At 52.0% G+C, this 25707-nt stretch overlaps 8 protein-coding genes across 8 annotated transcripts; 2 read left to right on the forward strand and 6 right to left on the reverse strand.

Moving 5' to 3' along the window:
• Positions 1-269: 269 nt before the first annotated feature.
• PV08_01627 (uncharacterized protein) lies at positions 270-3747 on the reverse strand (the record flags this gene model as incomplete). Its single annotated transcript, XM_016375988.1, has 2 exons — positions 270-1624; positions 1671-3747. The coding sequence occupies 2 exons, from the start codon at positions 3745-3747 to the stop codon at positions 270-272; spliced, it is 3432 nt and encodes a 1143-aa protein (XP_016241264.1).
• Positions 3748-4432: 685 nt separating this feature from the next.
• PV08_01628 (small nuclear ribonucleoprotein Sm D2) lies at positions 4433-5189 on the forward strand (the record flags this gene model as incomplete). Its single annotated transcript, XM_016375989.1, has 2 exons — positions 4433-4455; positions 4901-5189. 2 exons carry the CDS (start codon positions 4433-4435, stop codon positions 5187-5189), a joined length of 312 nt encoding a protein of 103 aa, XP_016241265.1.
• A 282-nt stretch (positions 5190-5471) lies between these two features.
• PV08_01629 (dihydroxyacetone kinase) lies at positions 5472-7526 on the reverse strand (the record flags this gene model as incomplete). The annotated part of the gene is made up of 5 exons (XM_016375990.1): positions 5472-6008; positions 6087-6641; positions 6692-7039; positions 7096-7423; positions 7513-7526. 5 exons carry the CDS (start codon positions 7524-7526, stop codon positions 5472-5474), a joined length of 1782 nt encoding a protein of 593 aa, XP_016241266.1.
• A 2757-nt stretch (positions 7527-10283) lies between these two features.
• On the forward strand, positions 10284-11767 carry PV08_01630 (uncharacterized protein; the record flags this gene model as incomplete). The annotated part of the gene is made up of 3 exons (XM_016375991.1): positions 10284-10520; positions 10738-10940; positions 11185-11767. The coding sequence occupies 3 exons, from the start codon at positions 10284-10286 to the stop codon at positions 11765-11767; spliced, it is 1023 nt and encodes a 340-aa protein (XP_016241267.1).
• Positions 11768-12073: 306 nt separating this feature from the next.
• On the reverse strand, positions 12074-13072 carry PV08_01631 (uncharacterized protein; the record flags this gene model as incomplete). Its single annotated transcript, XM_016375992.1, has 3 exons — positions 12074-12378; positions 12526-12743; positions 12858-13072. 3 exons carry the CDS (start codon positions 13070-13072, stop codon positions 12074-12076), a joined length of 738 nt encoding a protein of 245 aa, XP_016241268.1.
• A 1112-nt stretch (positions 13073-14184) lies between these two features.
• On the reverse strand, positions 14185-15527 carry PV08_01632 (uncharacterized protein; the record flags this gene model as incomplete). The annotated part of the gene is made up of 4 exons (XM_016375993.1): positions 14185-14478; positions 14548-14818; positions 14902-15300; positions 15403-15527. 4 exons carry the CDS (start codon positions 15525-15527, stop codon positions 14185-14187), a joined length of 1089 nt encoding a protein of 362 aa, XP_016241269.1.
• Positions 15528-16134: 607 nt separating this feature from the next.
• PV08_01633 (uncharacterized protein) lies at positions 16135-20157 on the reverse strand (the record flags this gene model as incomplete). Its single annotated transcript, XM_016375994.1, has 1 exon — positions 16135-20157. The coding sequence occupies one exon, from the start codon at positions 20155-20157 to the stop codon at positions 16135-16137; it is 4023 nt and encodes a 1340-aa protein (XP_016241270.1).
• A 930-nt stretch (positions 20158-21087) lies between these two features.
• On the reverse strand, positions 21088-23296 carry PV08_01634 (uncharacterized protein; the record flags this gene model as incomplete). The annotated part of the gene is made up of 3 exons (XM_016375995.1): positions 21088-21354; positions 21404-23167; positions 23285-23296. 3 exons carry the CDS (start codon positions 23294-23296, stop codon positions 21088-21090), a joined length of 2043 nt encoding a protein of 680 aa, XP_016241271.1.
• Positions 23297-25707: the final 2411 nt, after the last annotated feature.

The raw sequence follows: 25707 nt of genomic DNA on the forward strand, positions 1-25707 counted from the left end.
AGGATGTCGCGAGCTTGGTGGTTGAAAAATTGAAAGTCCAAAGCATGGTTTCAAAGAGATATGCTTTGTTGTTAACGACCTCTAAACTACATAGTCATTGCCAGCAAAATCCTTCGCTTTTGCTTTCATACACGTCATTAACCTTGTGGTACTGTTCATTAAATCCTGTGCCGCACAAAAGAATCAAGCGCAACACCAGCCCCTATGGCCTAAAGCCCACTCCAAATGTTGGAGCCATACACCCTGGAATTTCTCGTTTGCAAAAGCGCTTATTTCACCTTCTGGGTTCGAGGACTCCTCCTCAAACTCTGACCTGGTGTCACCAAGGCGGGCGCGGAAGACTCAGGATAGGACTGTCCTGCATTAGAATCAACCATATTGAACCATATGTCGTCCATGCAATGATCAGCGTTGGGGAAGTCGAATAAACCCGCGGGGGGCGAACTAGGCATCATCCCCGTGGTTGTAAAAGGGTCTACGAAATCGCTGTCCAAACGATCCGTTGTCAACTCTGAGAAGTTAAAGTTGAGTAATTGTTCTGCTGACATCGGGGATGAGTTTTTAAGAGAAGGTAGGTCGGGAAAATCGAAAGAAATAGCCTTCTTTGGGGGAGTTTTCTTAATCTCGGCAACGTCGGATGTCTTCCCTTCGCCAGTCGCGTCCGTGATGAAGGGAGCATCGTTGAGTATAGCATCATGAATTGAACGAGTAAACGGGGTCATCTCAAGTACGCCTTTAGAGATATGGAGCGTGCTTGGGGCAGGATGAGGATGTCTTTGCTTTGACTTCGGCGTGCGGAAGTTTGGTAACAAGTCGGCATTGGGTGACATTTCGGCACCGAACTGTCGTTGTGGGGTTTTGGAAGGTGTCTTGAGAAGGAGTCTTTCTGATCGTCTCTGTGGTGTCACTGGAGGAGGCAACTCCACGTCTAGGGGAGCTTCTTCAAATAAATCTGCGAGGCCATCATCTACGACAGCAGCTGCCGGCTCTGCATTCTCCTTGCCGTCAACAGTAATCGCCACAGAACCAGCTTGCGTTGCGAACACATCTCTGGTCTTGTTCAGTCGAGGGCTGCGGCGAACAAAGGCGGGGAGATGCGTCACATGCTTTGCGGCGGTGGTGTAGTGACTTGGGTCTGACTGCACTCGTGGTTTGTCCGGGGAAGGAAAGAGTTGTCGCCGAATAGGCTTCGGGGTCAAGTCGATCTCAATCGGAAGGCCTTCAGAGCCGTTGCGATGCCCAGGGCTCGATTGTACCTGGCGTCCAGCTGGTCGACGGTTCTGGTGACGAGCTTGCAGACCCCGAGGTCCAGGACCGGCACTACTGGCCCTAAACGTGCGTGGCATTGAGGGCAATTGAGGCTCAGTCTCGTCAAGGGGCAGCTCATTGTTGGACATTTCGTTGTCATTTTCCTCCGCATCAGGTGCTTCAGTGCCGGTATCTGGTGAAGAGTCGTCGCTAGCAGGCGTCTGAGCATCACTTTTAGGGTTTGCATTTGCATTACCCTTCTTCGGATCTTTCGCAACATTGTTCCTCTTTCTCTTGCCCTTGTCCTTCGGATCCTTCTTCTGCCACTTCTCACGTGGTCGTGGGCATCGTTGTTTATGGAACCACAGCCCACAAGCTAGTCAAACGTTAGTGAGGTCGACACATACTGATATATTACTCACGGTTGCAAAGTATGACAGCCGTCCACTTGTCTTCCTCGTCTCCAGCTCTCTTTTCAACCTTGTATCCTCTGAAAGTTTTGACCGAACCATCTTCATTCGTCTCCAAGATTTCCTTGTAACAGCATTCCCCTGTTGCCAAGGATGTCTCGATCTGATCCCAACCATTGTGAAAAATCTTGACATAGGCTCGACGCCATGCTGGGGTCTCGATCGAGCCGCAGTTGTCACAGAATGGTGGCATCTCTCCTTTTGCAATTGCATTTTCGAGCCTGGCCTTCGTCTGTTCCAATCCTACTTTCTTTTTGGTTGCAGCCTTTGCCTTGGATTCATCCATACCAAATGCGTCCGACATGATGGCATCACTGTCAGGAGCCCATGTTTGTGCTCGTTGGATATTCCTTGGGGCAGGATCACTTTTGGGGACCAATGCAGGGGCAATTGGCTTAAGTCGTTGCTGCTCACGTCTTTCTTCCATAATCTGACGTGCTCTGGGGATGGGTGCTGGCGCTAATCTTGGCGAAGACATGCTTGCTCGAGAGGCAGGGGTGTAAGACTGTGCCCTTGCCAAAGACCGTGAAGCCGCCGGCGGTGGTAACGGAGGAGGCACCATTTCAGGTTTTGGAGCTTCGGTAGCTATCTCGCCAAAATCATAATCGTCTTCGAAAACAGTTGGATACTCGGAGCAATCAGCAGGCTGAGCCTGTGCGGCACCTTCGCCAATATCTGTCTCGTCAGGCTTGTCAATAATAAAGTCTTCAAAGTGAAGCAGTTGGTCATCGCCAAATAAGTCGTCAAGGTTGCCACTCATGAAGCCAGAGTCATGGTTGGCTAGAGGGGGAAGAGCAGGGCTCGTAATCGCTGGGTGATCTGGCATGACAGGAGGGGAAGAAGGAATATTCGCGGGCGTGCTCGAAACACTTCGACCTCGTGTTTCCTCGGGTGAGGTTATGGGGATGTTCAGAAGCTCCGCGTGCGAGGCAGAATCAAGGGCTGGAGATGACTCCCGGACCTGGGCACCTTGGGCGAGATTGCTTGGAGCATTCTTCCGTGGTCGTCCGACCCTGCCACGAGGCTTGCCCGACTTGTTAACCGGAATGGGAGTGGGTGGTCTGACAGGATCTTCTGCAGCTGCTGCAGCTTGAGCAACGCCAGGATTTATTGGGACAGGGCGATGCAGCCGGACACTAGAAGCGGTGCTGGCTGCAACACGTAGGGAATCCGGTTGACGTTCGATGTTGAGATTAGACTTGGACGGCCAGTCGACCTTTGTGATTTTCGCTCTCTTTCGGGCTGGGCCTTCCTCCGTATTCTCTTCACCACTGTAGTAACCAGAGTTGAAAGAATCACGTCTTGAATGAGATATCTGCCGCATTCCAGCTCTCGAACTGGGTCTGGATTGGACAGCAGCCTGACGTGATGGGGCATTCAATGCTTGCGTCCCAGTAGGGGTGCCTGGCCGACTAAGCTGTCCTGGAATCGGCAAGTTTTCTCCGTTGAGCATCCGCTGCATATTCTCGAGACCAGTCGTATCAACAGGTGAGCCTGATCGAGCATACTGTCCGCCAAAACCCGTACCCCAGGAGCGAACACCGTCCTGAGAGCTAATGCTGCCTGATCTATTTCTCTGAAAATAGGTGTTGACCGGTCTGAGTCTCAACTTGACTTCGAGAGTCTCTTGGGCGTTCCTGGAAAACAACCCCATAACATTTTTTGTGATTCTCCCAGTCACCATAGCTTCGGCGTCACTTCCTGCGCCCTGGTCGTGATCTGCTAGTGTTTTTGAGAGCATACCTTGACCTACCAGGGGTGTGTCCGGTTCTGAGTAATCGTAGGCGTAGACTGTGTAGTCGCTATCGGGGTTGGCCGTCATTTCCGGGCTTGCTGTAGTGACAGCTTCTAGGCAAGTTCGTAAGTCAATGACACCGATTTGGTTGGCCTCGTCCACAAATGCAGTCTGGACATCCAGGGAATGAGGCCATCTTGCGAGGTGGTTGTCTTTCTGGTCGATGTCGAACGTGTAAAGCACCTTGAGTCTGACTGTCCGAATCGAAACGCCCTCGTTGGGAGAAGTCGCCATTTTCGTCGAGTTGAGAAAGACGCGTGCTGTTCAGACAGCTGACAGCCTGACAACGCACAAGTTATCGGATTGTTATAAGGCAACAGTCATCGCGTGTGAGGGCCGAGGGAGATAGGAGGGTTTGGTCAAGCTCGTGTAGCGTGTCGGACGCTATGTTTTCTTCGGTGGACGTGGTGAGACCAGTTGGAGAGGTAGACAGGAAAGCTAATTTGAGGTCCGAATGCGCTGAAGATGAATAACTCCGGTAGGATGCTGGCGAAGGTGGAATCAAACGACAAACAAGGGCTTTTATGGAGGAGCAGAATAAAGATGAACAAAAGGTAAGAGGCAGGAAGCAGAAGTCACAGCATCCAGCTTAGACCTTCTGCAGATACGCGTTGCAATGCGGAGCGTGTCCCGTTTGGTTTGGTACCTTAAAGGCGCGCCGCGGTCGGTGGGGCAACTATGACGAGGCTCGGGCCAAGCGAGAGGGATTCGAGAATCAATCAGTGGCTCTTTCGTGGCGTTAGTGGCGTTAGGGGGGACTAGCTTGGTTAAAATCTGCGCCGAAGTTTTCAGGGAAACTTATCCGAGTATATGTCTTGGCGAGTTCCGATCTCCAAATTGAAATGAAGAAGAGGGCATTCTGAACATTTCACCGTTTGGTCTGGGAATTCAGTTGCCTTTAAGTATTCCTTCAGCAACCATGGCAGACGCTTCCAAGATCCAGTATGTCCTTCTGGTCCTCCCGGCGCTATGACTCAAGACCCTGGTCCTGCTTATCTCCGCAACTGATCGAGGTCACGCTAGACTTGTCTACAATCTGCTGACATGGTTTTCTCTCAATAGGGATCTGCTCAATAAACCGCGAAATGAGTTGACGTATGTGGATCCCCTGGTCCCTTGTCTTTTTGATGTTTCTTTCCTCCCATACGTCCGCCACCACCACAAATCTTTCCGCCCGACCCTCTGGAAGTGGCTTTGGGTTCCGCTCCGCCCAAACGTCTACTTCACTTCATCAACACACACATCCTCTGACCATGATGCGCACTCATTTCATCACTTAAATATTGCGCATCATCGAGTTGGCCTCCGTCGAGCTGGATGATGTTGTTATTCAACGCGCATTGGCGCTACACAGCGTGGAACCTGTTCGCAATACTAATTTGCCTAGTGAATACGAAGTTTCCCTCCTCGAGGCTCACGAGCTCTCCACCGGCCCTCTGTCAATTCTCATGACGGCGACCCGAACACACACTCAAGTACTTATCTCATGTCGAAACAATCGAAAACTCCTTGCGCGCGTCAAAGCGTTCGACCGACACTGCAATATGGTCTTGGAGAACGTCAAGGAAATGTGGACGGAGAAGGGAAAGGGCGGATCCAAGGGAGTCAACAAGGACAGGTTTATCAGCAAAATGTTCCTTCGGGGTGATAGTGTCATCCTGGTCTTGCTGAGTTGAAAAGTATACATGGCTACGGGGGGGAAACATGCAATTTTTTACATTAGAATCACGGCGCATGCATCGGTGAGGCGATTTCGAACTCGGAAACGGTGAGGGTTTTGCATCAAAAGCATTCCTTTCTTCATACAGGCATGAGCCAGGCCGAGTTGTTTGGAAGCATTTTGCTATGGGGAAACGCCGTAGACCAAATCAAGTGGGCAACAAGAAGACAAGGAATGATACCCAACAAAGGTTGACTGAGTGTACAAAGGCAGACTGTTGCCTAATCTGAGCTGAACATTATGAAGCATCTGCCAATCCCACTAACAACTCCGATAGCCCCCAGGCGCCAGGATCCGGGATTTTGCCCATCCATTCGCTTTCTCCGCCGACGTATACGGCTCGCCCTAAGCTCGCCTTCATCGCCTTGGTCTTCTCGGCGCCTTCTCTTGCTGCCTCGGCCGCCTTCTTGACATCAGCAGTGCTAGCTAACGTGTCGACAAAAGGTACCAAGGCATCCATAATCGTCCTGTCCCCAGGCACGGCAGGTGTGTACTTGCCGAGTGCTGTCAATGCAGACTTGAGCGCCGCTGCCCATGTCTTTGCATCCATTTGTTTTGCTGAGCCCGAATCTTGTTCCCGAAGACCATGGACCAAGGCATTCAGGTAGATGGAGAATAGCGCTCCACTCGTGCCGTCCATATGATGTTCGACCACGGGCACGATCTTATTGACAAATGAGACAGCATCGCTAGGCAATTCCCCGGATGAGAGCGCCTTCAAAACTTCTTCAGATCCTCGCTTAAGACCCGTGCCACAATCACCGTCACCAACGATCTGCAGAGTGTCAGAGTCATGTTATTCAATCCAGGCGGAGTGATGGATTCAGGTTATCTCAGGGAAAGAAATACTCACAGTATCATATCGGGTCACTTCTGGCTCGGCAGCGATCATTTTATCCAGACCTGCTTTCAGAAGGGAAAAGCTGCGCTCAGGATTTATCGACAAGTTGCTGGCTTTGAGATCCCGGGAGCTGTCGGCGTGGTGCTCCATCGTGGAGTCGTTCTTCGCATTCCATGTCTCTGTGTTGATGGGTGCCGACCAGCCAAGCGCCTCGGCCGGTGCGTCAAGCAATTCGAGCATCGATTTGCCGGCCCCAAGTCCAGTGTCTTCCAGCTTGAGGATGGAGGCTGAGAAACCCATACCATTGAGAGAAGTGATGAAGGTACCGGAGATGACTCGAACCGGGGTAATACCCCAATCCTCCTTCAACTGTTTATATACCTCAGCGACAATGCCACCCATCTCTAGGTTGCTGACGCCACCAAGGTTGTTGATTAGCAGGACAACCTTGTCATCCTTAGTGATATGGGCGAAATGCCTGTCTTTGTCGTTGGGATCGAGCATTTGAGCGAGCATAATCTTGACGAGTTCGGGGAGAGTCGCGGTAACACGACGAGAGCCGGGTTCCTGGCCCACATCAGTCAATGCTCAACTGCGCTCTCACCACGGCAACTTACATTATGAATACCCATGCCGACTTCGATTTCGTCGTTTGGAATCATTTCGTCCGAATCCGGGGCGGGGATTTCTCTTCCTGGAACGTGTACATGTTCCATAGAAGAACCAACTGAAACTAAATTGTCGGCCACCTGTTTGGCAAGGTTGTACACTTCCTTTAGGCTGCCTCCAGCTTCTGCAAGCGCACAGATGATCTTCAGCACCAAAATGGAGCCTCCAATACCGCGCCTGCCGACCTTTCCTCCCTTGTCCCGACCTACTCCAACATCATCCCCAATGGCAAAGAATTCGGTGTCGATTCCTGCAGCTTTAGCCTTCTCGGCCGCCAGGCCAAAGTTCAGGACATCCTGTTCGCGTTGAAAGTCAGTCTACCGAACATCTTATCCAGCATCGGCTCACATACTCCTGTGTAGTTGAAAGTGATGACCAGAACACCCTTCCGGGTCTCGACCCTCGACATGATCGCCCTCTGGACTTGAAGAGTGTTGGGCGAGGCGAATATCGTACCGGCCACTCCAGCAGTGACGAACCCCTTGCCACAGAATGCTGCAAACGCCGGTTCATGGCCGCTGCCACCTCCTGTTATGATGGAGACTTTAGGGTTCTCCTCTGATTCCTTTGTGGGTCTTCGATATATCACCTTGTTCAGGGAGTCGAAGGCAAGAGAGGGGTTTGTGAGGGTCAAGCTGGAGAGAGCAGTCTGCACCAAGTGCGTGGGATCATTGATGAAACTGTAGGTTGCCGTGTTAGCATGCAAGTCTTAACCGTATTCTTCTAGAGAGAGCATCGACCCTCCTCGGATTGCGCTAGGATGCCTTACTGTTTGGTCTGCATTTTGTTTACTCTTCGAGTTCTGCCTAGGGTCTTGCGCAGGTGAGAGAGCGGCCAGCTGGAGACGAGGGTGGGTGTCTGCTTGCAGCGGGCCTCCAGGGAATATTATATATAGCCCTCCCATCTCACAGTCGCATCTTGCAAACTACCGCGTGTTCCCCGCAGCACCGACCGGCGAGGGGAAGACGAGGGAGGCTTAGTGCTGCCCCACAGCACGCCTAATAAGCCTAGCCAGAAGCCTCCGAGTTTATTAGCTGGAGCGGCCTGTCTAAAGCATTATCCCACTTAAGACGAGGCCCCTTCTGGATTTGCTGCTGTTCGGTGTTGAGAGACCGAAATCCAGACGATAGACGCTCAGTTGAACAGGAATCACCTGCGCTGCACAATTGTCGCTTTTGTTTTCCTCACGCATCCTTCTCTATAGCTCCAACCGGAAGTTGACTGCAGTAGTTGAAGATTGCTCCCCGTCCCTCGGTTGGCTGTTTCGGGAAGTCCGAGAATGTGGCTGTTACTACTGTGACACAGAGCTCGGCATCAAACGCCGACCCGGGCGTGTGTCTCAACCCAGAAGCTCGTCAGAAGTCGGTGCTCACAAGACAATAGCTCATGGAGCGGTGCCATAATCAGATTGTGAGAAGTCCGTGGGCGCACAACTCGGGTATCATTCGCCCAGCGAGAATAATGTGGAACAACAAACACGCCACGCTGAATTTTGCCGAACGGGTTTCTTTCTGAGGGAGATGATCGGATGTGAACCGGCACAATGCCGAAGGAGTCGCTCTCGCCGGCAGAGACTGGATTTTTCACCACAGTGCACACCTTTGCCAATGTCTCTCTTCACATCTGACCTCGAAAAGCAGCTTCAGTATCTAGAATCCAATGCGAAGACGAAGAATCTATGCTTTGAAGTGCAACGGTTCTTTCTGGTTCGATGCGGCTATGGCACCATGGATAGTTCTATCTGATTTCTCGCTATGCGGGCGCTTGCGTGGGTTTGGTGTGGGACAATGCGTGCTGGACTTCGGCGTAGTGGAAATCGAAGTTGCTCGAGTTCAGAATTCCTCAACGTGAAGTGGGTACCCCCAGGTGCCTGGTTATCATGAGAGCGCAATGGAAATAACACACATGGTACGCGCCTTTGAAGGTCGATTATTACTTTGAAATACCCTCCAGATCGTCATCATTCACTTGTTAACTTTGATCTGTCCGGGAAATTTAATCTCCAGTTCCCCGGCCCGCACGTCGAGCTGCCCCAAAATATAATTACACTGCATTGAAAACCCGTCTCCATCTTTCACCGATTGAAGGCAAATGGAGATTCCTGCTACGTTTCTCGTGACACAGAGCCGAGTTTTGCGTCTTTGCGCACTCGTTTCGAGGACACTAGTCGCAACTTCAAAAACCACCAGGGGTACCAGAAGAGGCACATGTATTCCTTTGAAAGCTGTTAGTCTGCTCACTGGCTAAAATACTTATACTGGCAGCATATGACGAAAGTGTAACCAGCGAACATGTACCCGAGAATTGCCTGCGACCGCAAGAAGCGTTGTTCCTTTTGTGATCGATGGAGAAGCCGCGAACCTCCCTGAGTTAAAACCCTCCCAGGGCCCCAAGGATCAACGGGAGATACGGTAAAGTATGCACAGAGTGCCACAGTAGAGGAGGTCACCGCAGCTGTGGGCAGGTACCAGGATAACTGGTACTTCAGAAACCCACAGGTCACGCACCTGAGGCGAGACATAAGGTCAGTGGTTGGGGAACTAGCAATTTTTTAGCATGTCATTGACGATTTTCTGTTCAACAATGGGCATCGTTTTGCTGATATTAGCAGTGAGCAAGGGTGAGACTGCATTGGGGAAAGGGGTTCGAAGCCTTATCACGTGCGCTACCACTTCCCTCAGGCATCTCAATTCCAAGTCCATCTTTGTAGTGTGTGGAAAGCAGTGAGTGTTTTTGCCTTCTCCGGCTTCATTGGTACCGACGGAGATTGTTGGTTGTAGAGTAGTTGCAAACCACCAATGCGTCTGAATACAAGTTTGGATACGACTGTGAAGGTGAATACGAATACGAGCAAGCAGGGGTATCATGATAGGTCAGCGGCCAGCTCGACCGTCTTGGCAGCCTCATTATTCAGCAATCCAGCCGTACCAGGAGAGTAAACTCGTACATCAAGTTCGAATACTGGGTTATTGAAGCTCAAATCGTACCGTCGAGCGACTCCATAACGGCTGAATTCGACCGTTCTCCCCTATCTATCGACTGATGTGATGGTACGCAGTACGATATTCCGACGCATACATGCTTACACGCTTACATTTTACCCCCAACCCCGTCCTCTTCTCTTCTGGGGATTTGTTATTGTTGTTCGACTCACCATCCCTCGTCGTACGTTGTTACTCAGCACTTGGTCTCTGTGGCTCCTTCGAGCATGATACTGACACCCCCAATCAGCTGTTCCCTCCATACCTGATCTTGGAGGCTCAAGGCTCACCTAGCGACTCTACTTGGAATAGTACGAGGGACAAGTACGAGCACGAGCACGAGGACGAGCGCTGCGTGGTAAGTTGGTATGTTAAATGGCAGAACCGAGACGGACTACAAATACCTCTCTATATCTCTCACACTCAGAGAGGGAGCACGCCCTCCACCAGGTGTTGTCTTGAGGATCGCAACCAAAGTATATACTACCCTGATAGTCAGTCTCTCGAATCACTACTATCACGAACTACTACATCTATTCGGAAGTCAAGAGCCCGAAACATGTCACAAGTCCCAACTCGCCAACTAGGCCGTAACGGCCCACAAGTCACGGCGTTGGGGTTCGGTTGTCTGGGACTGTCGACCTTTTACGGCAAGCCACAACCAGACGAGGAACGGTTCGAGTTTCTCGACCACGCGCACAAGATCGGGGCGCGGAACTGGGACACCGGTGACGTGTATGGGGACAATGAAGACCTCATTGGCGAGTGGTTTAGACGGAGTGGGAAACGAGACGATGTACGTGAGCTGTCCAAGTCTCCCGACACCACACCCCTTCCTTACAGGGACCATGCCTACCTTGTTCTCTCCTCGTCTCTACTTTGTGACATTCTACTCACATCGACAACGACTCGACTCGACTGGGCGCGACGCAAGCAGAAAGCAGGAAGCAGGCGCAAGTGGCAAAAAGCAGAGAGAAACAAGCTAACGATCGTCTTGAAATCACCGTGACCAGATCTTCCTCGCGACGAAATTCGGAACTGTATGGCACCCGGACGGATCAAGAACCTTCAAGAACGACCCTGAATATGTCAAGGAAGCATGCGAGAAAAGTCTCAAGAGACTAGGCATCAGCACGATCGATTTGTACTACTGTCACCGACTCAGCGGGAAGACTCCGATCGAAGACATGGTTGAAGCCATGGCTGATTTGGTCAAGTATGTACCCAGCACCCAAGCACACACACGCGCGCGCACACACACACACTCAGACACACACCGCACATTTTTTCCTTGTTTCATCAGTCCTCCTTCCTGAGCCTTCGTTCACTGCTCGGCACCGACGGCCGTTTTCTTTCCTCTATCCTCTTCGCATTTCGCACATATGTTGCACGTATGGTGTCTACCATATGCACCTGGTGACAAGACAAGCGCAAATGCTGACGACACCACACACAAAAAGACAGGGCAAAGTCAAGTACCTCGGGCTGAGCGAATGCTCGGCCGCCTCCCTCCGGCGCGCGCACAAGATCCACCCCATCTCGGCCGTGCAAGTCGAGTACAGCCCGTTCACGACGGAACTCGAGGACCCCAAAATCGGCCTGCTCGACGCGTGCCGCGAACTGGGCGTCGCCGTCATCGCGTACAGCCCCCTCGGCCGGGGCTTCCTCACGGGCCAGTACCGGTCCCTGGACGACTTTGACGCGGACGACATCCGCCGCACGCTGCCGCGCTTCTCGCCCGAGAACTTCCACAAGAACCTCGACCTCGTCGACGCGATCGCGTCGCTCGCGAACAAGAAGGGGTGCACGGCCGGACAGTTGACGCTGGCGTGGCTCATGGCGCAGGGCGACGACATCATCCCGATCCCCGGCACCAAGAAGATAAAGTACCTGGACGACAACATGGGCGCGCTGGACGTCACGTTGACGCCCGAGGAGAACCTGGAGATCAGAAAGGCAATCGAGAACGCCGAGGTCAGTGGCAGTCGGTATCCGCCGTTCATGCAGGCTTACAACTTTATGGACACCCCTGAGAGGACGTAGGATATGGGCCAGAGGAAACTACCTGTGACCTGAAGTCAGCTTCGTCATGCTTTTCAATGGGTCCGCATGTGACGATCTCAGTCTCATGGAAAGGGGGGAAGGGTGCTCGAGCGAAGCCATGAACTTTTTACATATGAATATTGCCTCCGATAACTACATACGGTTGGATGTCTAGGCAATTGACCCACGTTGTCCCCTCGGTTGAGTTTCCTCCTTCACAAAACCTTGGTGCTATTGGAAAACTGGCAACAGACTTCCCGCCACAGGCAAAGTGTTACATTTATGTATATAGTCTCCTATGGTACCTCAATGCAAGTGCTGGGCGAACCAGTAAACGACGGCATTCTTGGCGCGCTCCAGGCCCTTCTTCTGCACGGCGTTGTTGGGGTCTCCCCTCGTGGCGAATCCGTGCCGCAGGGCAGGAAAGTACTGGTAATCGTACTCGAGGCCCAGAGTCGGGATAACCTGGTTCGAATGGGCCTTGAGCTCCTCGGTGTAGAGCGGGTCGATCTCGGGAGACAGGATCTGGACCGGCACACCGACGGCGTCGATCTCGGACTTTTCGAGCAACGACGGGTGGGCGGTGGAGATGGCATCGACCAAGTTGTTGCCTGTGAAACGAGAACGAAGAGACAGAGTCAAAGGTCAGTCACAAGTGTCGTCGAGCTGGCGCGGAATACGTAAAGAAAAATGAAACAGCCACACAAAACAAAGGGGGAAAGGAAAGGAAATGGGGTGTTTTTTTTTTCTTCACACACCCTTTGCGCCGAGCTGGAAAACGGCCCATCCGCCGTAGCAGAAGCCAATGGCTCCGAGCTTCTTGTAGCCAAGTTCATTCTTGAGTGCCTTTGCTGCAGCAAAGATCTCGGGACCTCTCGCGGCCTTGTTGTGGCGACCGAGGAAGGCTCCGACGTTAAAGTCCTTTGCCTTCTCAGGGTCCTCCATCATGTCTGGCGTTACGAGTTCACCGCCGAAGCTGGATAGTGAGGAAAGGGGGGGAAGAATCAGCCTCATTGTCCTTTTTTTTGGATGCCCTCGGAAGTATGAGAGCGGGGGCGGAGGGAAGAGGTGGATCGGATAATGCACTCACAAGTCGACGAGGTACACGGTGACATCGGCCTCTTTGGCATAGTGGTCGGCCAGAACGCGAGCGTTGGTGAATGTCCAGCCAAAGATGTCGTGGACGATGAGAATGGCAGCGTCCTTGTTCGATCCGGACACGTAGGCGTCGAGACCTGCGACCTTGGTCTCTTTGCCTTCGGGAGTCCCCGTCCAGCGGAATCCGGTCTTGCAGCACTCGCTCATGTTTTTTCTTTGTTCTTTGCGGGTGGTTGTCGAGGGGTAGAGAAGGTTCAGCTATTGACTCTGATGATGTCGAAGGGGAAATGAATCTTCGTCTCAAAAGGGAGGAGGGAACAGGTCAATCAAAATAAGAAGTCATTTTGTTTGCTCAGGTCGAGGCGGGGCACCGTAGGATAAATATCGTACAAACTCAAATACGAGCTGCCAGGAGATAAAGAGGACAGACAACATCCGTACTGTACAACATAGCGGCCCGAGATGCCCCGCTCTTGAGGTTTCCCAGGAGCCTCCGTGATCGGTTTTGGGTCGTGAGAATCTTCCTGGCGGGAGCAATCACAGTCGACAAAAAGCTTTCATGCGGTAGCTGGCTGGCTCCACGTTTCGGAGTTCCGAAAGCCACCCAACGCACCTTTGATCTTCGAAGAAAGTTCGTACGACGCTCCAATCTCAATTATTAAGCTGTTATCGATTTGCAATGCCTCAGATCATACTCGCTGGATCGAACCTGTGTGCTTCGATATCAAAATAGTGAGATGGAGACTCGGACTGAGGAGGATTTCAAAGCTTGTCGTAACCTTTAGCCGACCGATAGCCACAGCATGTTCGGAGATATTGTATCCGTACAAGTAGAATGTGCCCATGGAAGAGGCTAAGCACGTCATCGCTCGCCCCTAGTTTGGGATTACATATCAGCGACTGTAAGGCTTAGGCGTCGAGGGCAGCCTACCTAATAACTCCGATACCTAACTAACTAGTTAGTGACCCCGAGGATTAAGCCTGTTCGTCTAGGTAGATACAATGTTTAGGGGGCGGAACCCCCCGGAGCTTCGGCTACTAGGCAGCTTCGAGGACATTGTCAGGGGCTACACCTGCTTAAGTACCCGCCTAAGTTCATTCCTCAGCCACCACTTGTAGGTATCTCTGCAGAGACATTCCTGGGTATCGAGCGGCTCTCATTGCTAGGTATCAACTACCCAGTGCTCATCGATCATTACCACCCTAACTAATTCACCGCATTCACGTGAGTATTCTTCAAGGATTAAACGAGTGAAGTTTGCGTCAAGAATGTTACCAGATACCTTTGCACCCTACCAGTTATATAAATATGCCGCACCTCACAACTTCGCTTGTCTCTTGTCCCCTATCTCGACGACCAATTTTCCAAACTGAGATCCCTGCTTCATCTCGTCGAAGAGGCCATTGATGCCGTCGATGTCCTCGATGCCACTGACTACTCGACTCACGACGGGCTTGGACCTTGACCGTTTGACAAAATCAACCATGTCCTTGAACTCCTTTCGACTTCCCATGGTTGATCCCTTGACCTCGATGTTCCGCAACACGGCTTGCATCAGGAATGGCATCTTGGGGCTCACCGTCATGCCGTAGATGGAGACTATGCCACCGTCCTGGCCGTTGAAGTTGAGACTGTCAGCAGGACGGACTCAAATCACATAGACATATGTATTTTTTCGTACCTTGAGTAACTTGGCCCCTTTTTCCACAATGTCCGCCCCGGCACCGTCCACAATGGCATCGAATTTTTTGTTATCATTCGGCAGCAGCTTGAGCAGTTTCGAGTGCCAGTCCTTTTCTTTGTAAATCACACCGCCCTTTGCGCCCAGCGCCACGGCCTTGTCGATTTTGGCCTGGTCGCCGCTCGTCACCCAGGCGTTGGCACCCGTGGCCGTAACGAACATGAGCGCCATCAAGGCCACTCCCCCACCAATACCGGTGATCAGGATGTTTCTGCACGAAGGAGAAAAGAAAAACAACCCACGTCAGTATCAAGATCGCTCATGTGAGGAGGCAGCAAAGGGGGCTCGACGGACTTTCCAGGTTGAAGATTGTGAGCACCACACTTGACCATGACGGCCCGCCACGCCGTGAGTCCGGTCAGAGGGATCGCTGCACATTCGACGTCGCTCAAGTGAGCAGGTGCCTCCTCGACCTCGGTCTCGTCCACGGCGCAGTACTCTTGCAATGTGCCAACGTCGGTGGTTTTCGTGCCGCCCAGGATCTGATACCCTCGACGGTCTTCGGGCCCTTCGAGTGAATCCTTCCACCCGGTGCCGGGATTGAGCACGACTCGCTTGCCGACCCATGACGCGTTGGCACCAGCGCCGACTTCAGTCACCGTACCGCACCCATCGGCCAGAAGAGGCACTCCGAAGCCGATGGCCGGGTACAGAGCTTGGCGAATGAACAAGTCTCGATGGTTGAGGGCCGCCCTTTTTTGTAACCGACCGACCGTCAGCAAAAGTGAACGTGGGCGTGCAAGTAAATCAAAGCCCTTTTTTTGAGATCATGTCTCGACGGACGTGGTTACCTACGCGTGGATCTTGATCAAGAGCTGGCCTGGTCCCGGGCTGGGTTTCGGCACCGTGTCGATGCTCAACGGATAGTATACCTTCCCCGGCTTTCCGGGGGTGTGTTTAACTGATATCGCCCGCGGCATCCTTGGTCGACGCTTGGTACGCACAGAGCTTTATCGTAGGTGGCGCAGAGCCTTGAGTTTCTCGAACGAATACTCTTCGTATCACAATGGCCAAGTCAAAAGGTTCATTTACTAGACAGACGAGAATACCGCAGTCATCGCTGACGTTCCCCGAAGTCCTTTAACTCGCTTGCTTGGGTTGCCTCCTCCGCATTTCCCACCTTATAGTTGCAACACGACCCGCGAGCTCGGCACCCCGGGGCATTTATTTTTTTTTTACCTCGGCTCGCAAGTTCGGAGGCGGACGTATAGTTTTCCCATAGTACACCGTTCTTCAAACAAGCAGTACACCAGTACTCCTTGGGAACTCACTCGCTTGAAATTTAGGCCGAGGACATTGGACCCCTGGTCCGATATCGAGCGGGAAGATTAATAGTATGTAAGAAAAGGGTCTGACGATTTTAAGTATAGGCAGCCAACGAAGGGACTGGTACTGTTGGGGACGCCTTACTGAAAATGCATAGAATAATGCTCTCCTCTATCGTTGCATCAATCATAGCCAGGCATATAGAATACACCTTCAGGATCCGTATTCGACTGGCTTTGTAAAGATGTCATCACCTCTGACTTACTTGTCTTGACCGTTCAACTCCACCAGATGCCTCACAAGGTCAAACAAGCCTCCATCATCCTGATTCGACGGACCAGGCGCGTCTATTCTTCTCGTCAGCTCGTCATCGAGCAATAGCCGCAGTCTCGACACCAGGACTCCGATCCTTGCCCATCCTTTCAACTTCAGCCATCCATCCACAACCAACCCTTGGCCGGACGTGTCGATCTCAATGGGCCCGCCGAACAACAACAGCGCATACGCATTCAACGGCGTCAGATCCCTGATGAAGGTCTTGCTCGTCTCCATCTTGGTGAAGTAACTAACAAACGCCGCGGCACCCGAGAAGTTTTGCGCGTCAAAGAGCGCCGAGCTAGGATGCACAAACACCCTCCCGTTCTCCTCGTTGAAGTACTTGATCGCCTTGGCTTCGGCGTCGAGTTCCTTCGCCCCAGACACGGACGCAATGTACTTCTTGTCGGGCATTTGGATGCGCGCCAGCTGCGGGTTCAGCGCTCCTGCGATCAGAGCGCGCAACAGCATGGTGTTTCCCTTGCGCTTGTTGAGCCCCGTGAAATGCCGAGAGTAATCTACCGGAAGCAAACCAGTTTCGACGAGCGAGTCTCGTAGTTGCCGTCTCGTCGAATCGATATCCCGGAGTGTCTGCGGCGACAAGAATCTGCTGCTGCACCAGTCTTGCACGTCCCTGTAGCGCGTTGTCGTGCTCGAATATTCCTTCCACTGGTCATATGCGGCACAGTCGAGAATGAGATCACCGTCGGAAGGAGACGAGAACGATAATCTCGCCTCCCTGGCTTCAGCGCGTTTGTCCCGGGGGCTGACAAAGGGCGATTTCGTCGTGAGGATGGCGGCGATTGTCAGACATGGGTCGAGACACTCGAACAAGACGCCGTAGATAAGCAGTTTCGCGCAGCGCAGGTCGGCGGGGATCATGGCCAGGTATGTGCCGAGACCGGTAAGTCGTTCATTCTCCAACGCGCCCATACGTCTCAGTGTTCTCATCGCCGTCGCCACGGCACGGCTGTCGGGCGGAGAGATTGTGCGGGCCAGGAAGTCCTCTACATTTCTCTCGGATCCCGTCGCTTTGACCGAAAGACAAAGTTGCTCCAGGGGCGTGCGGTGCATCTCGGGTGAAGCGGCTGCAGCCATGTTCTGCTCGACATTGCGTGTGAACAGCTTGTAGCACTTCCCCGCCTGGACTCGTCCAGCACGACCACGACGTTGTTTGCATGCGGCCTGCGACGCCCAGGCTTCTTCGAGGCGGACAATGTTCGAACTCGGATCGTAGTTTGTCTCCTTGACTTTGCCGGTGTCGATGACTGCGACAATATCCTCGATGGTGATGGACGTTTCGGCGACGTTTGTAGCAACTACGACCTTCCGCTTACCAGAGGGTGGCCGCTTAAAAACCAGTCGTTGCTCTGCAGGGGCGAGAGATGCGTGCAATGGTAAGCTATGAATTCCTGGTAGTTCGTTGAGTGCACGTTGGCAACGATCGATTTCCATGGTGCCAGGCACAAACACCAACACTCCGCCTCGATTATTTGCAAGATCTTTGTCAATGTGTTGGACAAGATCAGCTATGAGCTGGTAGTTGATGCCCATACCTAGATTCTGAATTGCTCGGCCAACCTCAAGTGAGAGAGGTCCTTCGGAATCAACAGAGACGGCACGGTTGCGTTCGTGTTGGATAAGGTGGATGACATCGTCGAGATAGAAGTCCTCCACAGGGTATGTTCGGCCCTCAACATGAACCCTACCCACATTTTGACCACCACCGAAGTAATTCGCAAAGGTGTCAGCATTCAATGTGGCGCTCATGAGGACAACTTTCAGATGCGGCAATGCGGGCAAAGCATCACGCAGCAAAGCAAGGAGGAAGTCCGTATCAAGTGATCGTTCGTGAACCTCATCGACGAAGATATGACTGACATTTTCCAATGCTTCCTTGACGTTTTCCGCGGATTGTAAGCGCCGGAGAAGTACACCGGTCGTTTGGAAGATGATTTTTGTGGTCGAAGAGATCTTTGAGTCTCCTCTGATGATGTAGCCTACTTCGTCGCCCTCGATTGTGCATCGTTCTGCACTGACTCGGTCGGAAAGTGACAATGCTGCTACACGTCTCGGTTGGGTACAGATTAGATTTGCCGACGAGCCCTTCATGTTTTGTATGGCATCGTCGAGGACGAATTGAATACTCTGCGTCGACTTGCCAGAACCTGTCTCACCAGTAATTAATGTAACTTGATGACGGCTAATTTCCTCCACAATCGCAGTCTTTTTCGCCCAAGCAGGTAGTTTTTGTCTTGACGCCAGCATCTTCTTTTGCTCCTCCAAGTCCTGCTTGGCCGCCCAGGATTCCAAAATTGAGCTGTTAGATCTAACATCCCGTTGATGCGTTCGCTCGACTCTCTTCTTGCGTTTGTATGTGGCGTCTGAGGGGTTGTCAGAGAGCCGCTGCATTGTGAGTGAGGGTCGAGCAATCTCCAGATCAACGAGCTTCCCCGGGCTCTCCACAACCTTGGGAATCGACTCTTCCAGCCACTGAATTAGGTTGAATATCATTTGATCCCCAAGTAAATTCGCTTGCGCAAACTCCACAGCCCGTTTGATTATGCTCAAGCGAACATAGCTTGGTAATTTGGTATCTTTGAGCACAGTTATGGGCGGGGAGTGTATTGGATATCCATGTTTTGGAAGGCGGAATAGGAGCGTAGCTTGGAGTGAGTTTGATAGTGTTACTTGGACAGAACATTGACTCTCGTCAGAAGCGGTAAATCTCTCTGCGTAAATAGCTTCCAGAGCTGCCATCTCTTCCGTCCACAGATCGGCATCTGATGGGATATTAATAGGCATATCAGACTTGTGAGATGCAAGGCTGAATTGAAGTGCTTCCATGGCCAAGGCCTCGCTCCCATCGTTGTCTCGGAGTGCCTGAAGACATAATTGGCTTGGATAGCCAGCCTCACTGAGCCTCTTGACCTTGGTATCGGTGGAAATATCACTGGTGACGAGGGATACACCAGCATGGTAACCCGGAGGAAAGCTCCAACTTGGCAGTGAATCTTCGGGTAGATGTATGAGTAGCCATTCGAGAACTTCTTCTCGACTACCGCAATAGTCCAAGGCTTCTTGAACGTGACTCGGAAGAAATCCTGATTTTGCTAGATCCGAGGCGATTGACGCCCGTTCCGCTTTTGTTATTATAGTGCCAGCGGTATTCCAGGTGGTTTTGGTCCGAATAATGGATTCTAACCCCATACGAGAGTTCTGACCCAAGTCGATTCGGTGCGCACGATCCCATCCTTTCACGGTGGTACCGGTAGCATTCGAGTTCACCAAAGTCAAAGTTTCAACTTTTGGTGGTGCCGCTTGTTGTTCTTGCTTCCTCTTCTCGAGTTTGGCTTTGATCTCCTGTCGTTTTGCTTCCGCTGCAAAAGGATCGGCGTCATACTTCCAGGCCCTATCCTCCTTCACATCTTCCTGCTTCAGACGTTGAAAATCGCCTCTCCAAAGATCTCGGTAAGTTGGGGGTAAGGCCATGGAAAGATTTTTCATGCTTGACACACGGAAGAGGGCATAGGCGGCGGCAAAGTGTCGAGCCTCCAGAGCTGTGGGCTGATCTGTTAGATGTGCAGAGCCTGCGGGCAGCTGAAACGGGGGCAACCTCGTGACAACGCCAGTCTTGGGGTCTGTCTTCGATAGAACGACCCACGATCGATGCATCTTTTCGCCATTGGTTCCCGAGGTCACCTGTCGACCCTGATACTCGGGTTTATTCCATTTTTGCCGTTGACAATGTTCGGAGAGAAGGTTGACAGGGAGCTTGCCTGTCCATGACTGGCCTCCAATCACCTTACGAGCGTCTGGCCGTGGCGGACCCTCGGGCTGACTTACATCCTTTTTCTTCTTATCCTTTTGTGAATTGGTGAAGACAATATGTTCACTGTCTGGAACTGCTGGGGTCGAGTTCTTCGAGGCGTTGCCCTTGGCCGAGGCAGAACCTTTCTTGGGTGCCATATGTATGGTTGCATTTGCCAGTGTTGCACACGACAGTTAGGTTGAGCAGGGGGTGGCCTCCTCGAACACCTTGAACTACGTTCGACTGACGTGAAAATCTCCAGCTTAAAGCGGCGCTAAGATTGTGATATCTCAATGCGACATCTTGGACGTCGATGGTGAGTAAAGGCTTGCTCTGGCTCGGTCGGTAAGCGGCGAGATGATACCAGTCCTCAGTAAGGGTTCATATTTATACAAAGTGAATAACATACATCACTTGCTGATTTTGCAGAAGTGGAAGAATATCAAACGTGACCTATGGGGCAAAACTGCCCAAGTAGGGGGAATGCGCCTCCGTATCAGGCCGAGAAATACCACGAGGCTAGAGTGCAGCCCAATTTCGCCCCTTTTCAAAAGGTGCGCGTTGACTGGGCACTCGAAGAGCGAAGACGAAACAGGTAAGAGTTTAAGGGCATCTATTTCATTCTCTCCAAGAGTATTAGTTGCATTATTTCCGCTACAGCACAATTTTTTGTTGCTTCGCTGAAAATCGAAATCACGTCAAGAGCTTGCAGGTAACCATTCCCGCTCCTCGCAGGTTGCAGTACATTTACTCCAGCGCCGTTGCCGTCTCCAAGCGTCTCCCTGAGTTTGACAATTCGCCCTGAAAATTATGTCGCTGACAATGGTACCGAAAAGTGAAATGGTCCATCCCCAGTCGCAGCCCAATGGCATTGTTGTTGATTAGTGGGTCATAAATTCGTGTCGATCGTAAGATGAGTTGCGAATGGCAGTTGCCCGAGCAACTGGTCCCATCCCATGCAAATGGTGGTTGAAGATGACTTCATGAGAAGGTGTAATCTATCGCTCGTGCTTTTGAGGCCATGAGTCGTTCGTTATTGGCGTGCCGTGGTCGTCATCGTGCGACTAGAAATGCTTCGAGGCATGTTCTTAGTTGCGATAGTAAGAAATGCTGTCGTAGTATGGGAGTGTGGGTGGCTGGGATAAGAATACCGAGGTGCTGTAATCTGGGAGCTGGAATCCTCTCTGAATCTCCGTTTCCACAAAGGCAGACGCTCGCTTGTAGCGCTTGTCGCAGTATTTATTGAACACCGCACTGTGGTGCTTGCGAGGATTGTCACAGCACTCCAGTAACAGGCTAACAAGAGGCTCAAGCTGTGAATAGGTGTATCCGGAATAGTAAACGTGGTGAGCAGTCTAAAAGGAGTCAGGAGATTGCACGTTGAGAAGCGAATTCAGGACTTACCCAGCTCCCCTTTCGGAGCATAACACGTGCGAGACAGTGAGAGGCTGCCGCTGTGAAACTTGGTGGACTACCAATAAAACGCTCGTCCATGAGTGTAACCTCCAAGAAATACTTGGCCAATGTCCTAGTCTCGAGATCGTAGTCGTCAGCCTTGCTGATCCTTCTCAAAAAGCTCATCGGGCCAGGCCATCCCAGCTCGAACTGAAGCATTGTGAGCATGAAGCGTTCGGCCTTTAGGATCTCATCAACAGTGTAACCACCATCAACCATGTACACAATCTCTTGAACGGACGGGCAGTTGATTTCTTCGTACTTGGCGGCAATGAAGATTGCGGTTGCACCAACGAGTTGCAGCTTGGCGAGGGAAACCACTTTACAGGACAGGAAGCGGTCGATGTAGTTGACCGTTAGGAACAGAGTCTCCGGCAGCAAGTTGAAGCGCAGATGAACTTGCACGAGCCAGTCCATCAGGACAGACCGCATTGACCATTGGATTTCATGTTGGTTGTCCATGTAATGGGCGTTGGGTAGCATCTTCAGTTCCAAAGATTTCATGTAATCGAAGATCTCATCTCCGTATTCGGCGACCATACTGGTGTCGAAGCTCTCGTCCTCGAGTTCTTCGGGAGATCGAGTCGCCTCAACGAGTTGTTTTGCCTGTGCAAGCTCCTTGCGGATGCGCTGGTTCACCTGAGGGAATAAGACAGCTGTGGCGCCACCCGTCGTGTTGTCGCCTCTGGATCGAAATGATCTAGCCGTCACGTAGCCTTCCTCTTCGTAGTTTTCCTCGTCTTCTTCTTCCCAATACTCCTCTTGTTCCGTCGTTCCGATCAGGTAATTATTATGTGAGGGAAGAGGAGGGGCCGCATCGACAGGGTTGACAAGCTTCGCAACAGCGATCTGTTGTGATTCGGATTTGGTCGATGCTTGAGCACTGGTGTTGAGAGAAAGTGGTGGGAGGACAGTGGAAGTTGTGTGAAGTTCGTGCTGGGAATTGACGGGAAGGCCAGCCAGCTCTGAGATAGTAGTGACGGCTTCTCTAACGTAGGAGTCATTGTTTACTGCTCTGGACACCGCAGGCTCCAAGCTGACTTCGTCAATGCCTGGTAAGCTGATCTCTGATCGAGGCTCTGAGACTTCTTTGACGGGCTCAACGACAGTCTGCGACGTAGATGGGAGGGGAAGGGGCAGTGGCTGACGGTCGAGACGTGTGATCTCTACTGCGTCCTTTCCTTGTGCAGCATCATCGGGAGTGTTCGACTGCACACTTATGGATTCCGTTTCTTGCACCGTCACTAGACGGTTATCTTTGAAGATGGTAGTGTGTCGTTTGGTCAACGTTTTCTTGCCACCTGGAGCCTGTGAGTGAAGGCCACTGCCCTCTGCTGGCACAGTAACTGCATTGTCAGAGGCTGCATTGTTGCCGGCAGTAGAGAAGAAGGTCTTCAAACCCGAGACTGATAAGGGTCTCTGAGCTGGTCTTAGCAGACTGGTCGATTTCCTCTCATATAGAGGCTTGATTGTTGGCTGCAAAATGGGTTTGTTCTGCAAAGCCAAGTCGTCTTTGCTAGGTTTTACACCTGTGGCAGTATTGCTCACGTCCCCAAAAACTTTCCGCTTAGCTCCAGCTGCGAGTCCCTGTGTCGGCGGCAACCCGGTCAATGCAGGACTTGATTTGTTTCGCTGATGAATTGTTTTGGTATTATGGCCGACAGGAGGGAGGTTCTCGTCATTGTTAACGCGTATGCGTATAGGCCGATGAGGCTGTTCGTCAAGTCAGCAATGATACGTTCTAGAGGGTTTCCCAGCGTGGACGTTGACAGCGTCTTTCGCGTTTGACAGGGGTTCCAATCTGGGTGCGAGAGAGGCGGAGGAGCTTACCTTGACATCCATATTGACTGTGTTGTCCTCGAAGGCGTGTCGGAGCCTGTGTAGCTGCCGATTGCGCAGTCAAACGATGCTGTTCCAGACTAAGCTGATCAAGGCTCAGCACCCCTATGCTGTTCAACACGCGAAGACAACGGCAGCATGAGTCGAAGTGCTTGGAGATGGGAAGGAAAAGAGGAGAGAAGTCAGTTGCGAAGTAGGGTATGGATGCTAGAAGCTATGGCTGCAGCAAAGTGCACGGATTGTGTACAGCAAAACATCTGGGCTTGGATTATTGAATTGCAGTATTGTGATGGCCCTGCAGGAACGGAGTAAACAAAAACAACTTGCTGCCGCTCTTGAGCGATCTACACGCTAACTCCGCCGGTCACCCAGATCCCACTATTCCATTTTGGGTTGTCGACAACAAGCCATCGGAGAACGCGAGTCTGGCCGATGTCAAGAACAGCATTATTGCAGTCCACCTCCCGCAGCAGCCACGATCAATGCGCAAAAAATCGGTAACACACTCAAGCAGTATATTCGCATTCTCTCCCTTAATCTCGACGATTGTCGATCCTCTAATGCTGAGAAAATAGCAAATCGTCTCCGATGACGTCGACGCGACACGACCTGACACGCGGTCACATGACCATAGCCGGAATTGTCAGCGCTCCGGCTGCTCGATTTGCTGTCGCCGTATCTTGCGAGTGTGCCAGTGGACGATATTGAGGCCGACAACAGATATGCTGGGAGTTGGTATGTATGCAGCTGGTCTCTGTCCCAGGTGGCCTCGTGCAATCCTCCCTGCGATGACTGGCTCGCCCTAGCACCACCCTCCCTCGGCGCTTACTCACTCACCTCAACAATGCCATGATCGCACATCCAATCATCGAGAACCCACCTATGCCAGGAAATTCACAAGTCAGCATGATACGATAGAAAGTTTCAACCGTGCATTTCCTGATGTATTATAGTGGATAAGTTCGAAGGTCGCTGCGGTCTGGAAGGCGTCACATTTCATCACCACATCGACTCGCAACAATCGCAGGCACAGCGCAGATGGAGTTCGTGTCCCTTCGAAACCACAATGTGTCTCACATCTCAAACCATATCGCAGATATCTAGAATCCTCACAATCGGGATTTTTGAGCTGGGCTACACTATACGACTGGGGGACTTTGTGGCAACGGCAAATGCAATTTATATACATGATTTATGCCTTCCGTTCCACCCTTGTCATTATGTGGCGCATTTTCCCAGGCGCAATGAGAGTTGGTTTCTCCGGGTGCCGCATGATGCGCCGACTTTTAGGGTTATCCGCTTCGGCCTCGGCTTCTCTGGTCATCACCCACCACAAAAGGTGTATATGGTGCTGCGCGTGACAAGGCGAACTTGCTTAACGAATTTGTCTGTCTGTAACATCTTGACTGCCTGTTACAAGACGGAAAGATGCGAGGCGTGACGTCCATCTCGCTACACCCTTGGAATGTGGGGGTGTCGTGGTTGGACAGTCAATAGCGGATTCTTGACACAGCTCTATCTGGAACAAGATCTACGACTGGTACAATGTCGAGGTGCCTAAGACTCTACTAATAGCGACAGCAATAGCGCTTGGGGCAGATGCTTTCGTGTGCGATGACCGCACGGTCACCAAACGGTTAACGATACTGTAAGACCAGCGAAATTGCTCCGGGTGCGAGCGTCGCCGCCACTGCGCCAAGCGCCATTTTTGAGCGAAGTGTCTGGATGAGATTCGCGCACGAGAGTGGTCGGGTGCATCATCGCTCTCGTAAGGAATTCCGAATGAGCCAACGAAGCTCGTGGACGACCTTACCGCCCGCCGATTGTCGCATCAACCGTGCCAACTAGCAGAGCTCCATTGCCTGTGTTCAGGAGACTTTGGTCGGTGGGCTGGAGTTGCATGGATTGGCACCTTTTAGCAGTGTAGTTTGTGGCAGCCAGTGCGCCAGCCTACGCCCAAGTTCATCTTGGATTGGCCGAACGGGTTGGACGCATGCTTGCGTGTCTTAACCACGGCCTCTGGACGGAACCCATATCTCCACCTTTACGGCTCACTGCTAATCTTCACCAAACAGACGTCGCAAATGCGCTGCACTACAGCCCAGCATTTCTTCAGCGTCAGTGAGGGGTGCGTCTTTGATCCTTTTAGCACCAGGATCGCCTGGCCTGGCTCAAAAATGGTGTCCTCACTTTCCCGATCCGCTGACTCTTGTTCCTTCGCAGCACCATCTGCTGACCGACATGCGTCGACTTCGTCCCTGCGTGCACCTCGCCTGAGGCCCGGCCATAAGGCTCCTAGCGAGCGCCATACAGGTATCCTTCTACCCCCAACAGGCCGAGCAAGACACTGCTTGGGACGCACGGCGATGTCAAAGGTGGATGTATATCCCATCACAGATAGCGCTAGGAGGCAA

This window comes from Exophiala spinifera (genome assembly GCF_000836115.1).
Source record: "Exophiala spinifera strain CBS 89968 unplaced genomic scaffold supercont1.1, whole genome shotgun sequence".
NCBI classification, from domain to species: Eukaryota; Fungi; Ascomycota; class Eurotiomycetes; order Chaetothyriales; family Herpotrichiellaceae; genus Exophiala; species Exophiala spinifera.